The following is a 16,901-nucleotide window of genomic DNA, read 5'->3' on the forward strand; positions in this document are numbered from 1 at the left end:
AAGCTTAAACAAGAGCAGTCGAGATGTTGAGGTTGGGCTCGGACGACAAGCCATCTGGTCAGCAAGTTGGCTCCTTAACCACTGAGTTATCTCGACGTATAGAGCAACTTGATGATCACCACCACGCAAGTTGGTTATTTGGGGGGACCACGTTTGGCAACCAATGCCGAACGGATCTTGTAAAGCAAGCCTCAGTGTCCGTCAACCAGAGCAAACTGAATATATTTACAAGGAAAGAGTAGAAAGAGAATAGTTAGCGGCTCAAGCCGGAATTCGTGCCAGGGAAATAAAAGAGTATCACAATTGGCGGAAGGTCATAGTAACAAACCCAAGTTCGTTGCTATTCATCATCTTTGTGTTTTACAATACCCTTAGCGATCAAATCAGGAATTTCAACAGCTACCCACGGACCAAGTCCAAGAGCTATTGCATGTGCAATCCCAAATTTGGGCACGTTTCGACTCCAGAGAGGTTTGAAGTGCTCAGTGAGACAAATCTTTCCGCCTCTGTACATCTTTGCAGTTTTGCCGTCAAGCTCCGGTAAAGCCAGCTCAGGATTCGTGCTCGGGTAGGAGACAGGGATATCAAAACTCAGATCGAACTCATATTTCTTCATATCTTGAATGTACCTACGGAATAAATTACATGTAGCAAAACACAACATACCAACACTTGCCATACCACCTTGTTCCAGTGGAATTCGACTCGAGGCGAAACCAGTCGTTGTCAGCAGCCTTATTATTCTCAACGTACTTGATAAGGGCCAAATATTCTTCTTTCAGTCGCTGAACCCAAAGATCACCATCACGTGGGCCAGCCCGCGTTTTAAGAAGTGGAATGGCTGCTAATGTCTTTTTTGTTGCCTCGTCGACCATTGATTGAGGAGAAATGCAGATTCAAAGAGCGAGATGTACAAAAACACCTGTAAATGCATACATGGTCGGATTTAATCAGTGTGGAATATCTTAGTATCGTACAAGCTGACTGAAAATGTAACCTCGAAGGCAGAGTGGGCTCATTCACAGCTTCGAGACCAACTCAGAAATACTCCGCTCAAATAGAATTGCAGTTTGAAAACCCGGCATTTCACTCAGTTGACTATCCCCCAAGGCTTTCAAGAATTGGGACAGTGTCAACAGCATGATATCAGCGTCCCACTCTTGAATCAACGTTGTAACTATGTCTCATTAAAATTAATTTGGCATGCCGTCCACTGCTGGACCATATCACATTTTAACTACACCACTGGTACTATCGTCCCTTATGATCATTGCATACGATACCGATGCACTACCAATTCATTCCTCTCGTGAAAAATCTCTCAGCAGTGGATGGTCCTACAGAGCTTGAACCAACGGCTCCAGAGGAGAGCCTTCGAACTGGATAGGAAATATGGAGGATATCTTTTTGAGATTTTATCTTGTGCAGGTAAAGTGACATCGAGTCTGTCCCACGCGTTTTCAAACTTTACCCATAAAACTTTAATTTCATGGGCGATTGAGGATCAGTACACAAATCAGAAAGTGAACCGGGTTAGCGTGTGATGCTGAAAAACAGCTTACGGACAAAGGGACCTTTGTTGTATCAGTAAGATCACCACTAACATCACCTAGTCGTCTTATTTTGTAATGTATACACTAGAGCGTACAGATGGCTAGTCCGTTTTGGAGGGCCGGTTAAACCAACACCCAAACTTGTCGATAGTACATTCACATGTGCCTGTAAATGGCTTACGTCACTCTGAAGGCATGAACAATAGCTATAGGTTCGGTATATCATGAATCTACGTGAATCGTGTACGACCAACCCATCTTTTCAAAATGATCCTTTTTGCTGCACACATATCGTTTGCTGTTTTGGCACAGCCTCTTCAACACAATCCTCATTATCAGCAGCAACACAACGTTTCTCAAATGCCATACAACCATGAACATCATAAAGTAAAGAAAAAGAACGGGAGAAGGGTGGAGAAACAATTAGGAACAAGATACCTACAGCTTCAGGCAACCCAATAAAACATCTGAGCGTCTTTTAATGGTGAGGTTAGCAAAGGGAACTTGGGTCAATTACACCAATGGTATTATATTCTGACACGGTAAGACGCCATCAGCAACATTGAACCAACATTTCAAGACGTAAACAATGCGTCTCCCACACGACCGAGATTGTCTGATGTTTTCAAAACTGCATCTCATATAGCGGAGTCACATACTATACCATCATCAGCATAACATCAGTGATGAACACTGATACTTCGCTGCCGTACAACCATGACTTACTTGGAGGCCTTATTGGGAGGACAAGAATAAAGGTGGAAAGGGAAGTGCTAGCTTACTACGATCATCCTGGGATGCCTACACCTCCAGACACTGATCTAGGCAATGTGGATAGAAACAAGGATGCCACTGACGTCGATTAGCAGCCATAACTTGCGTCTCCAACCAGGGACACTTAAGATCACGCGGTCCCCATCTTGGATGGCGGATAGCACTGAATGCAGTATTATGGAACCTTATCCATACTCCCAATAACTGGGACGGTCACTGGGTTTTTTCTTCTAAAAATGTCGCGGTGACTGGGAGGTGCTGGTTATCCGAGACGCAGTATTGTTCTCAGTCAAGTTCAAACAGTTCGGTCAAGGAGATAGGCAGGGACTCGTAACCAACCTTGGAAGCTCATCTGGCCTAAAAGTCCGGTGGAGCTTCAAGGTTTAATAGTGCTTAATAAACTGACATAGGACGACACAACCTGATTCTATTTGATCGGATTGAACAAAAGTTATAGGCAAAAGTGCAGGGACCGAATAAGTCGTCATTGGAACTATACTGACGGCCATCTGTACGCTGACTTTCGTCGTATATACGCCCATTAGCTTTGATGGACTTACTGATTGACGATCTCTTGGGTTCAGTTTTGCGGATTAGTTGAAGCAGCTTCGTGCACTCCTGAATTTACTGGCTTGTCCCACTTCTTCGGGATGGACGACCCCTCCATGACAATACGGAATGCTTCGTTTGATCTGACAACAACAATCATTCCGAGGTGTCTACACATCCAAACACTCATTCAAGTAATCTGGATATAAACAGACAACAAGGGCGCCATCGACATCGATTAGCAGCCATATTTTACGGTGTCTCCAGCCGGCCGCAGAGGGGATAACGCGGTCCCCATCATGGAAGACGACTACCACCGACAAAACTCAAACGTTCCGAAATCTCTCTCATTCGACTTTGTCGGGCCAAGTGTTGGCCACCAGTCCGCGTCCACCACTCTGAATTGGGTACGAAAAAGCGGCTTGTTGACCTGCTTGCTTCAGAGTGCGGGTATTGAAGGCAGCCAAATACACTGCGCGTCTAGGCTTGAAGACTGATTTCAAGATCCTTGAGGAAGTCGAGGGCGGATGACGCGCAGATTTTGCTCGCAAAGCCGATACAGTGTTGGGTCTACACGGATGGGGTGGAGAGAGGGGAAGAAAAAGTATGTGAAAGAGTTAAAGGGGGTGTCAGCAGTAGGGTGTTTTCGCTTATTCGCCCTGCTGCCGAGTAAGGCGACCCGGCTGATGGCACCATGCGACGGCCGATGTGACTTGAGTTTATTTGTGTGTGTGATTCATGACTGTACGTGGGCTGCGATACTGCCAGATGGCCCACATCTAGGACGACCATTAGGGGCTTCAACCAAAGCCTTTGGCTCAAAAGCTTGACCGCAGCGGTGTTTAGCAGCGAATGCAAGTACATAGCCATTTTTACAGAACACGCCGCCACACACGTCCCGAACCCCAACCTGAAGGACCGGGCAAATGTGTTCGTCAGACCTCTAACCATTGACCAACCTGATATGACAGGCTCTGCAAGGGTCGCGCGAACATCCCACAGTATAGCTCAATGGGTCACCGAGGTACACGAACCGTCACACCACGGTAAGGTCCCATGTCTTCGTGAGGGCTGGCAACAAGAAGGGTCGCGCATCCCACAGTATAGCTCAATGGGTCACCGAGGTACACGAACCGTCACACCACGGTAAGGTCCCATGTCTTCGTGAGGGCTGGCAACAAGTAGTATGTGCTGAACTACCATGGTGAGTTTCCTTATGAAGAGCTTACTTACCGCATCACCCTTGAACGTTACGCAAAGATACTGTTGTGACTACCGTCGTCCATCGTAGTTCGTCTCATATTTCGCTGCAAAGCCTGTCTGGACAGGCATCATCCCGTAAACTATCAAGAATGAAGGCAAGTTCACTTAACAGTTCGCACGAATGCCCGTCGCCCGATCACAAAGATAATGCATCAGGTTTGTTTACGCTCATGGCTAAATGGATGTGTTGACCAACCTAAGTGCTTCGATGCATGAGGAAAATGAAATTAACGCGAAGAGCGGAACGGGACTATTTGTCACCTGAGAAACTAGTCAATAAGTGTGAACACGCGATGTGGATAGTATAGAAAGATGAGAAAACCTGTCAAACTGTAGCGCCCTTTCGGTCTCTAAATGCCATATCATCGGGAGAAAGCATGAGGGCTGGGACATTTTCAATTGGAACAGGGAAGTCAAGAGGCACAAGTCGGGTCCGAATCACAAACCTCCGGGTCAGTAAAATCGCGCTGTAACCGCTGAACCATGTCGCCATCTGCAGCATGGCCCGCATATCCTAAGATACGGTGGAGTGTGTTAACAATGGACAGAAACATTATGCTTGCAGCCGCTCAGAGTCGGCGACTTGCGGTCTGGACTGGGCAGCTGATGTATCAAGGCCATAGGGGCCTTATGTCAGGATGGTACACAAACTGGTGCCGAGCTTGCTCCGCTTGCGGTCCGGGTGCCCACGAAATGCAGAACGCCACCAGTACAGTTTCATCGACGGTAAGGACAATTATGCCTAAGCCGAGTACCTCTTCAAATGGATTGTTGTCAAGCAAGATGGTTTAATTTGGTACAATGTCCTTTAGGTTCACAGGATGTATCCTCGGACGAACGCGACGTAACTAGCCAGATGATGGAGTACTTCCCCGGCCGTCAGTGTCGTTCCTTTGCGGAATTCGAGTCAAAGCTGCGAGAATTCCAGCAGGGAGCGGGCACGTATTATGCCTGCCGGCATAGTTTATCGGCGGCTACGTATGAACAGAATGTCGGTAAAGTGCTTCCACCATCCGTCGGTTACTCGTTTATGGTGTACAAATGTGTACATGCGCGTTTTCACTGGAATGCGAATCAAAAGGGTCGTCGGTATGTTGATATATTTGTGCACAATCATCCAAACAACTTATATTTAGGTATGCTGATTTCGACTGCCGATCGTTCATGAGTGTCATTCACCGTGAAGGTCGTCTTGTAATAGTTAGTTTTAATATGCAACACTTGCATGACCTGCATATGTATGATTGGCAAGCGTATGCTTCGAACCGACGTTTGAATGCCCAGCAGGAGCGCGTTGTGTTTGGATTGTTGCGGTGTTTTAAGTCATCCATGGAAATCCGATACTATGTCCGGAAAAACTACGGAATAGACTTGACCGGTGATGATGTGCGGGTCCTGCGCGACAAACTGCACCGCTTGGACTATCCTGTATGTGATCTGCAGGGTATCCCATTTGGACCCATGGCTGTGTCTGTTCGTGATGACGGTAGTTTGAATGTTCTTTCTTTTACTCCCGTCCGTCGGCGCGGTTTGTTTGCAAAGTATGGTGACGTAATTCAGGCAGATTCAACATACCAGTGTAACGGAGATGGTTACCACATGTGGCATGTGGTAATCACCGATTGTAATGGTGTTGGTCGCAGTGTGTTTTACTCCTTTATCCACAATGAGTCACAGGAATGTGGCTGTTGAACACTTTATGCGAACGATGTCTCCCGTGAATGTTGTCCGAACGACTGTTGTAGACAAGAATAAGTCGCAGTTGTGCAGGTTGAGGACAGAGATACCTGACGCCGCTGTGAATTTTTGTTCTTTTCACGTATTACAAAGCTTCAAGGCTAGGATTCATAAGCCTAGGGATGTGACTCATTCGGATAAGGAAATTTTCTTTGCCTGGTCTAAGCGAATGGTGCACTGTAGGGAAGTGAGCGAGTTCGAGGTCTATGCCACTAGCATTAGAAGTCGGAACCAGGAGTACTGGTCATATCCCAGCAAGCATTGGTTAAATGAGCTGAGTACCTGGGCAAAGCATGCTCGGAAGCCCTTTGTAATGAAACCACTAACCGGGTCGAATCTGCGAACAGGTACATTAAGTGGAAGCTTACTGAGTCTTCCTCGTTCCTCACCTGTGTCCAGGCTATTATTAACGGGAATGAGCGATTGGAAGCCAAGTACAGGAGACCGGTAAGCATTCCACTTGTACGTGGTCGACCGGAGGGAGCGACGCCGCCATTACATTTGGAGTGTTCGGGCCGGCTAACGCCATACCCCCAGGATATGGATCGTCGCAACTATAGCAAAAGTGTGGAGTTGGCTCAAAGCACACCATTGTATCTTGTTTCTCGCGACGGCAACCATCTTCAGTTGGGAGAGCCCATGAAATGCTCATGCTCCTTTACAAGCGCCTGGTTGTTACCATGTTGCCACATTCCATGTCGTTTCCATTCCGTTGCCTTTTACTAATTCATCTCCAATTTACTTTCCAGGTACAACTGTGGAACACATTTTTGATGATTCTGTGATTTGCTTGCGGTCAGTCATAATAAAATTATGTTCTCCTAAAAATAGTTTCATATTTCCCGACAACGCAAGCGTCACGGCAGCCAAGGCCTCCAGGCCTTGCGTTGAAGACCAGCTTTCAGGCTCAGCAGGTGTAGTAGATTAACTTATCGTGTTCACCCCAGAAGAGATCTTGGCCGATTTCTTCATCATTCCATCATAGGAGACGGAGGACATCCCGTTTGACTCCACACACCTCGAAAACTGAGGCTACCGTGTGCACATTCGGCCAATTCAAGCACCCGGGAAAGCCGGTCAAACAGCCACACAGCTTAAGGCCCTGGACCCAGCAGGATTGCGACAGCTGATTGGTCAGTCGTCAACGACGTGGCAGTCGCCGTGTGACAGGTCAGCAGCGCAGCGTCAAAATAATACTATTCGATTCTTGAGTCTTGCATGGAGGATGCTACCTTGTCCCTGTGTAGAGTTCTCTGCGTCAACTGCCTCAGTGTTTTTTCTTGGTGAACATTCCTGTGTCGTCGGTCCGGAGTGCCTCCAGCGAAAGTTCCGAAATTCCAGCATACGTGATACAGCCCGTCCGTCCGTATATCACGATCATGTATTTTTGTCGCGAACATTTGTCAACTGCACAAAGCCTGAGTAACTTATTTGTCGCTTTGAAGACGACAATGTAATGCACTTCTAAGAGCTTGCCGTGTTAGGAACTCGGCTAACGTCTTGAACAGTATGACCACCCAGCCGATCGGGGAAGCTGCCACCACCTACAATACCTATAAAAGCGCGTCAAATACCGATCTCCACTGCCGAATACCACCAAGTTAGGTGGCAAGCCTATGGTTATCGCAAAACTCCGCAAAGGCAATCGTTTACTTCCAGAGGCACCGGTGGTGATCCCTTTGGTCGTAAGCATTTTACTCGCAAGCAATCGATGGCTCTTAGCCATTCTCCAGAAGCCTCCAGCTTTAATCCTACAAGAAGTGGGTCGCGCAGTGCGAGTTTGTTTAGAGTATCTCACCTCTGCCATACGGGTGCAAGCCGTACAACACTCCTGTGGCGAGCGACATGGGGATGGACCCAGTGGCCATATATGCCTGCACTGAAATCCAGCATTTCGCATCCCTGTGTAAAATGCTCAGCTGGTTAGAGGGAATAATGTTCGGCTAGTACGTTGCAGGACATTCGCGAAAGCACCTGTCGAAACTGTCTGTTCTTGGCATGCTACTGAGCCACTACCACGGACCTAGTTGATTGAGATGTGCTAAGTTATTTAACCATGTCCATTTCTTTCAGATTATTTCTATCCATAGCTAAAATGTATTCAACCGCATTGATTGCTTTGATAGTGTGAGGAACCACCCATCGGATAATGACCACGTACATTTCGACCTTATTCAGATACGCTGCGGAGAATCAAACTTCGTCCCGTCTCGGACGCAAGAACCTGTAGCGGTCGTACAATCTGATTATTGTATCCGCATCCACTGTCTACTTCGTGCTTTGTTTTGTTCCACATCCCACAACGTGCATCACGAGACAAGACGTGACTTGCCTGCAACCTTGACTGATGACAGCACCTATATGATTCCTCTCTACAGGGGAGAGTATTTGTGACGGTTACCCTTCTGCTTAATTATTCATCTAATCAAACTCACACCAGCGCCTACTGCCACCATTCCGCTTGTCTGTCTCGAGATCACGCGTAAACATCGTGACATGAATACGACAACATGTCAGCTCCCGTTCGATCACCTTTTGGGGGACCCAGGTGATTTCACGTTATTGTTTTCACGTTCCACTCACTGCAACGACATATATACAAGGATAGAACACGGTCAACTGCACACACACGCATCACGCGCGCGTCAGAACACAGACCAGCTCAACACACCAAAAACCACAGACAACCAGGAAGGTGCAGCAGTGAACCTGCCAGAAGAAACACGACTACCTGCACCCAAACGAACTCGGAGGAACTATTACAACTTACACTCAGAGTGATAAGGCCTTCGTTTGAACCTTATTAGTTTGGTATTGTATTTGACTTGATTAAGGTGCACTTAGTTGTAAACCCACGCTCTCAAAGCACAGGCTTTATTAGTGCCTCCTGCCTTCCGACTCATCATGTGATTTTGCTGTCAACAAAAGAGAACAATAATAAACCTACAGGCTGAATATAACTCTCAGGTAGGATAACCAGTCTAGTTTTCCCCGAAACCATGAGAACAATCATCTAGAAATGAAAACGAGCGTTCGAAAATGCATGTTCTTTACGCCGGTTGGCCAAAAGGGCCCTCGAAAAGATCACCCGACACACTTGGTGGCCCGTTCGCGAATGAGATCCGCTACGCACACACAGCGATCAATGAGTATTTCGGAAAGGTAATGGCTGTTTATATTGTTAACCGCGTGAAGACACACGTCAACAAAGAGGACCTAGGTTAAAAATGCCCAAGCACACTCACGTTAAAGTGCGAACAAGTCGCGTGTTGCAAAATGAAAACACGCGGTTAATTAAAGTTATTTCGATATAACTCCATGCCTTTTGTCCCACCTCGACCACCACCAGCGCACACATCCATCCAATAATATGGCTGTCTTGCATGCGATTTTTTCGGTATTCAAAGGCCATTTATTCTCTTGAAGGGGTTGAAGAGTCCAACTGCGTATTTACTAGGAATGTTTCCCGTGCATCAAAGGCAGCTAACCACATAAGATCCACAAGGGCAAGTGACTCGACTGCATTTGGTTTCAAGGCTCCGGCTATCACCTTCAACGACTTGCGCAAGCTCGGGTATAATTTTGTGAGCAATTTTTAATTTTCGAGAACACGAAGCGCCCAGAGCTGCTTTGGCACCTAGTTGCTCAATGGCGAATGCTGTTGCACATCCAGTCGATCACCAGTTACATAGCCAGCAACCAGTACTGGATTAAGGGCACAAAATCCTAGCATGCGTTATCCGCAAACGACCCACGCCCTTGGATGCTTCGGTGGCCTGATGACTTGCGGAACAGATTTTTGGTTTCGCGCCGTTCAGCGTTTTCAGTGTTGCTGTGGCGGTTAGCTTTGTCTGGTGTTGGAAGGGCATCCGCGCGCGCACGCACCAGATGAGTGCACACAGCATGAATTCGCTTTCTTCTGCTGCGGATATTTACCGCAAAATCAGACCTACTGGCATCAAGCGGTCAGCCGAAGGAATGCGCAGCATCATAAAACTTTTCAAACCCACAAGAACGCGTGGAATCTTCATCTTGCTTACACTGAGATTTGTAACGGGTGTGAGTTGGTCAGCTAAATTCTGTGTAAATGTTCTGGATCGTGCATTCAAATAACATTATGGCGACAGTTTCTCTTGATTTTGAAAGACATTGATTGTTTCCGGACATTTAGGGGCCGATTCTCGACCGTGTCGTGCTGGGACGTGGTATTCGAACATGAACGCCGCTACAGTCTTTTGGGTTATTCCGATCGGAAGTGCATTCTGCAAAGTAAAAGCATTCCTTATAGCAGCAAGAACAATGGCAGAAAATGCTGTTTTAGCGCGCCATTCACCTAATTCACCGCTGACTAGAAGCACACCCAAATTGTTTTCACCGAAACTATGGTGCTTTGAGGTTGTGAATCTGAGCGGAATTTAGTCTAATCCGTTTGCAACTTTTGGTGATGTGTTGGTTGTAGCATTTTGTTTCACGGACGAAACTTCGGACCACTAACGATTCGTATTTTTCACCGGTTTACGTGATGCAAGAAAGAAATCGCAGTTTGGAATATTTTGGTTTTCTTCGGTATTCATCAAAAATATATAAAATATCTAAAGAATATCTAATGCAAATTTCACCCTGGAAGCTCGGTCATCGATGTTTGCTTGCTTTACACTCCTGAGATTTAACAAATGAGTTGATTTTTTCCCGCGAACCTGGTCACCACATTTTCCCATGGATCTCAACTTCCATCAAGTGAAACATTGCTAGAAAACAGCATGAATTGTGCAATGGCGGTTCAAAACCTTCTCTGTGGATGATTCCCTTTTCCAGATGTGCACAACTAGTCTGTAGCTAAGGCAGCTTCACGGGATAGCCGCAGGTATCATTCCTATCATGAATATGGTGCTCTATAGATGGTGGCCGCCCTAAGGCGTTCGTCGTGATGACGGTAGCAGTTGTCACTCACATCGATTACTTATCGTAACTGCTTGGTCCGTGTCTCTATGCGACGTTGATAGTGGGGCCTCACCTATGCACGGCAGCCTAATCCAACGACCAACGACGGCCCCATATGGTCGTAACTCTACGCGTTGTCACCCACTCGACTACTTATTGTGGCTGTGAGCCAGCGACTGTGGGCGACGCTGATTATGGGACATATGCACGCTAACAATCCAACGACCAGCAGCGGTCTTCCATGCCCCTAGCCATAAGCGATGCCACTTATCTTTGCTACCTATAGTTAACACCAGGCCAGTACATGCAAGCCGATAAAAATGAGGCCTCAACTATGAGTGACATTCTAACCTGACGGCCAACGACGGCCGTTATACGCGTAACTGTAGTCGATATTGCCCAACTTGGCTGCTTACCGTAATTGATAGGCCTGTGTCTATGGGCAACGCCGAGTATGAGGCTACAAATATGTCAAGTAGCCCACTCCAATGGTCAATGGCGGCCCGCCATACTCATAAATGTACCAAATGTCACCTACTAAGGCTGCTTATAGTAACTTCCAGGCCCGTGCATATGCTAGTAGCTGACAGTAGTGCCCCAGATTTATATGATAGACAAATCCAATGACCAACAGGTGTCCATAGTATTCGTGCATCGTCCACCTACCAACCGTAGGCCTAAAAAACATCCGCCTTTAACAAATCATGTTTCTACTTATTTGTTGCGTCGGGAAAGCATAATACATGGTCAATCCCCTTCTCAGCTTTTCATTAGACAGGGCTTCTGAAAAAGATGCATTATCAATTACGACTAGTAAATATCTTCCACGACGTCATTAAAACGCATAATTAAACACACAAATTGAACAAACAAGTGCATAACAAATCCACTTGTCCACAATCCCCGGTCGACGCTTGCGCTGAACCCGGTGACTTGCGGTTATAAACGTAAATTTACTAATTGCTAAATAAGTCACTCAAAACGAATACAACTTCCATTGTATATAAAACGCTACGCCACACTACTTCTCCAAACGGATCAAGAAAATAACCTGCGATCTTTTATAAGCTTTGACCTAGCTCTGAGGATTTCCTCAGCCAACCAAAAATTGTACATTGTACAGTCCAAAAGCCGAAGAATTTCAGTGCAAATTAGCATGGCACTGCTATACACAGTTTTTCAGCACACCCGCAAGGATGCCCTTTCTTCTGTTGACTGCAACCCATCGCTCATTTGTTCAAGTACCTGAAACTTCGATCAAACTCATGCTTTATTCTGACTCACCTTATGATTACGCCAGACATTACGTCATCCACCTGCTGGGAACGGACATCATCGTAATAGCGTGACACTTTGTGGGTACACAGTGCAAATCAAACGACAAGATGACTTTGGTCAGCTCAGCTAAAAACATCTACGACTTTTTGTCCGCCTCGGAGATGAGAGCTATTCTTCATACTCCAGATCGAGAAGTTTCTCGCCAGAAGATATTTAGAAAACCGGGTTCAGAGGGCCTTTTAGCGTTTACTTCACTATCTCCTTAATTACGAAATTAGGCAGGATTGGAGAGAGGGTTCCCTCGACGGACGCCGCTTTGTGTACGGAAGCTTTTGGAGCTCTCCTTTTGCACATCTCCCCACAACGATGCAAGACTGCACGGCTGACAACTCTCACTTCAACTGCATGCCCGCTCTACAAAATATGCTCCTTCCGCATGATGAGCATCATAATCCGCCTTCTGCACTGGAGGAAGTGAAAGCTAAAGTGGAAGCAACATTTGTCGGGTGCCTCTTTCTGGTTTGAGCTTGCCTTGGTTGTGACATGCATCCCGAGAAAACCCCCTATGATTCGAAAAATCCATTGAGAGGAGAGGGGAACCTAATATGAGACTCACCAAATACACGCGATATGACGCCTCAGAGGCAACCGGTTTTGCAAAGCTCCATGCTTTTCTTTAGGCCGTACTAGCTCCATTCGGAGGTCAGCTCATCCTACGAACAGGCAACACCACTAGCTACCTCTGATATCATATCTCTGCAAGTTCCAATCTACCTGAGTTGCGCACAATCTACCTAATGCATGTCCCTCACACTCACATACGTCCTCACCAGTTCTCATCGACCGCATAACTATTATCTGCACGTATATATCGATTACCGTTTTTAAAGTTGGACAGTGTCGCCTCATTGAACTAAGTAGGAATTGTGAAAACTCCTTACTGTCTTTTATTTCGGGAGGCGTTCCAAGTCAAAATAATGTGCTTTCTAGCAAACATTTCGGAAACATTTTTCTATTTTGCGTCCCTAATTTACGCACGGCTGTCCCATTACTTCGTTTGAATGGCAGTATTGAACCACCACCAACTTTCAGTAGACCCAAAAGTATCCTAATCACGATGACAACCAAAAACGGCTCATCCAAGGTGTTCAAATACGGGTGTCCACCACCCGAAGTGCTGCCCCGCGATGGCGGTACCGGGCTACCATACCCAGTCTGATGGATTGTCCTAAGTTCACCATATCGCCTATATTTGCCAAACGAGCGTGTTACCCATAAGGCAGTTTCAGTCATTTTAATTTGTGCAAGGACTTTTAAACAGTGGTCGGCTTATCGGTCACAAACCCAACAGTTCATCCAACGGCACTATCCGTGGCTGGATATATCGGTGAAGATTAAACTTTGCCTTAAGCCAGATATAACGTTTGCTTACCTTCATAAAAAGCAAAAAACCTACTGACTGTGACAACTTCCTTGGCTTTGGTGGGACGCTTTCCTCAACCACTGAGTTTTTCAAATCCGAGTCGCGAATGGCCACTCCAACTTGAGTTTGCGCGGACGTTATGGCCGTGATTATTCTCTAATTCGTTATGAGTTTATTTCCAATTCGAATACGGAAAAAAACATCCGAAGCAACCAGCTTTCCCACAAAATTTCCCGCCGTTCTCAAGAGGAGAATGCGCGAAGTCATCAGCAGCTATTAAATACAAATTTCACTCCCATTGTGTGCTCTGAGTTCGTTTAACCAACTTGTAATAAAAGTGTGGCCGCGTGGGGATATCACGGACTCCTGCATGATCACCATCAGATGCTAAAATTTTATTTTAAAATTTTCCTTTATTTGAACCACGGTTTCAGAGGAATTTTGGGTGTGCGTCTAGGATGTGACCGGAGACCGTTACGCATGAGTAATGCTGGCTACTATGTCACTGGATCACCTTGAGGTCAAATGAATCAAATGGTAGTGTCAAACAAGCGACACGGTATTCGCGCGCACTGGACACACTTCGAGCGTGGTTTACAAACATGGAGTGGAGAATCGTAGGAAATTTTAAATGCCAAAGTTATTGACGATACACACAACAGAATACGCATTCTGCACAACCCCATCTCGTGACGAATATGCTCGCCATTGTGGCCATCTTAACCCATGCTAAGGATAGGAGACTCATAACAGGTACCTTACTTTGGGGCCTCTGGAAAACGTTCGATCGTGTTCAACACGCCCCGTTGCTCCACGAGCTCATTAACTTTGGGATTATAGGAGAAATTTAACAGCGCATTAAGGCGTTCCTATCAGACAGTGTTCCAATGAAAGTATGCTGGACTCACTCGTCTTGGAGTTCCTCGGGGATACGCTTTGATGCCGCATAATACCGGCCTACGTCAAAAAAATTTCCGATGTGCTTTCAAGTTCAAACTTACTGTTTCCAGACGACTTGAAATCCTGGGTTTCGAATATTGGTGTCCTCCAGATGGGCGCACCCGCTTCTAAGAATTGATAGTTGGACTGGAGGCTTTCTCTGAATGACAAAACTGGCGTCCATATATCATTCGAGGAAGACTCTGGGGAAACCTTTTCCGAAAACAATGGGACCGGACAAGTAGACATTGTGATGAGAGATACCAAAAATATTCTGGTGTTTGACTGTGCCAAAAAATTTTCCTCCGAAAAACACCACGGAAAATCAGCTGGAAGAGCATTCATTGCCCAACGGAAAATCCGGCGCACGAGTATTCGTATTATCCGCATTGACAGTGATGTAGCCTAGGGAGCCCATGCCACACCACTTCCCGAATATGCCACCCAAAAAGTTTGTAGTGGGTAACGCTAGCAAATACCAGTTCAAAGTAGTTAAATCAAGTGAGTGAAAATAGGCGAGAAGGCACAACTCGCAGTTCGTTGGTACAGTTAGTTATTACCACCACAATAAATCCAAATCGATCTCCTTCCTGGAATCTCCCTTAATATATTCCTAGATACTTTTTATCCCGTCGTAGTCTGAAAGGTAGATCACCGCTCGTTAAATCACTGACAGCGTAACTCGACAGAGCAAGAAGGGAACACGCCTTTCACGACGCACGGAATTTGTATTGTGTGTATGCATCCATATTTGTTTGCTTTCATTTAAACAAAAGTTCTTCGGTATGAAGAGAAGAGGAATAAGCTGAGAGTTAGTGAGAGATAGAAAGTGGTACAATTTGAGTAACGATAAGTTACAAAGAAAGTACTAATGTACAATTGTCAGAAGGAGCACCATAGAACTCCCCCTAGAGCGTTGCATAAACAAAATAAACGCTCGACAAGGAACGTTAATAAGATATGTAATTGTGCAGCTTCGCTGGCTAAGTCACTTTTCTACCAGAACGAGTATGAACAACTGGCTGTAAGTTATCCGACTTTTGAGCTGCTATGTATTTCTTGTTAAGCGGAGGCGTAGATAAGCGTTGTGAATTGTTGACAGGAGAGTATACGGTGGGATCAACGTGCGCTACTTTTAGTCGGTCGACACTGACGGTATCTTGAACACCTCACGGATTGATACACAGGATGGAGGCTTTTGCCCAAGTTTCCCTGGTCGGTTTTGTTCTTGTCGGTCAGTGGCTGTCAGAAGGAGCGTGTACAACCGTCGGAGGAAGGTCATTCCACGCAGCTACTACCCGAAATGAAAAAAGTTTTGTCTAATGAATGTGTGTGGCCTCCCTCGTCGATGACGAAATACCGCGAAATAACGCGGTATGGGCCGACGTACGGTGACTGTAACGGTTTCTTCACCTGATCAACCCTAACGAAAACGAAGTCACAATATTTTAGCACCGGGGAAATTTGTGATGCACGAGTATGTAAACGCGTTGGTTGAGCTCTAAGATGTTTCACAAAGGAGCGTAAACGATTGACATACATTGTTGGGTCTATTCTTACTGTTTACTTTCTCTCAGCAACAAACTCTCCAGGGAGTCGGAGAGGGCTGCCTCAAACCATTTCGGCGGTCGAACAGCCTAAGTCTTCTTTCACTGCAGATCGGATCCCAAGAGTATGAGCGGGTGATGCTTTGTCCAATTTTGAGGATTACCGTGAGCAATCAATGCTGCCTTCAGCTGCCGATGGAAACGATCGACTAAACCGTTGGCACACAGGTGGTAAGCTGTAGTGTGGATGTGCGTTGAGCCAAGGAGTCGGCTGAGGTCTCGAAAGAGCGAAGACTGGAACTGTGGACCGCGTTCCGTAGTGATTGTTGTTGGTGCTCCGTAATGGGCAATCCATGACTCGAGAAAAGCTTGAGCCACAGTTTCGGAGTGTTTGTCTTTGATCGGCACGGCGATAGGCCAGCGTGTAAAACGATCAATGCGTGTGAAAACATACGAGAAATTGTGTGACGGAGGCCACGGGCCAACAAGGTCTGTGCGAACATGACTGAACCGACTATCAGGGCTGGAAGAATGACCGAGAGGAGTAACAGTATGTCGATGGAGTTTGCTCTTTTGGCACGCAATACATTTACGAGCCCACCTAGTGATGTCTTTATTCATATTAGGCTACACGAACCTATCGCTGACAAGCTTCCGAGTTGCTCGGATACCCGGATGCGACAAATTATGTAACTGATTGAAAATCACCCAACGGAGCGAAGTAGGTACAAGTGGTCTGGGAAAACCTGTGGAGACGTCGCACGTGATACTTTCGGTTAAATTGGATATAGGAAGTTGTTGTAACTTTAGCGACAGAATAGAAGACTGCACAAGTTCAGTATCACTCTTTTGATGTACAGCCAGCTCAGATAAGGGAAACTCCGTAAAGCCTAAAGT

The 16,901-nt window shown here is 46.2% G+C and overlaps 1 protein-coding gene across 1 annotated transcript; it reads right to left on the reverse strand.

Moving 5' to 3' along the window:
- Window positions 1-340: 340 nt before the first annotated feature.
- T265_08875 (hypothetical protein) lies at window positions 341-875 on the reverse strand (the record flags this gene model as incomplete). Its single annotated transcript, XM_009174797.1, has 2 exons — window positions 341-629; window positions 667-875. 2 exons carry the CDS (start codon window positions 873-875, stop codon window positions 341-343), a joined length of 498 nt encoding a protein of 165 aa, XP_009173061.1.
- Between the last annotated feature and the right edge of the window lie 16,026 nt (window positions 876-16,901).

This window comes from Opisthorchis viverrini, assembly GCF_000715545.1.
Source record: "Opisthorchis viverrini unplaced genomic scaffold opera_v5_243, whole genome shotgun sequence".
NCBI classification, from domain to species: domain Eukaryota; kingdom Metazoa; phylum Platyhelminthes; class Trematoda; order Opisthorchiida; family Opisthorchiidae; genus Opisthorchis; species Opisthorchis viverrini.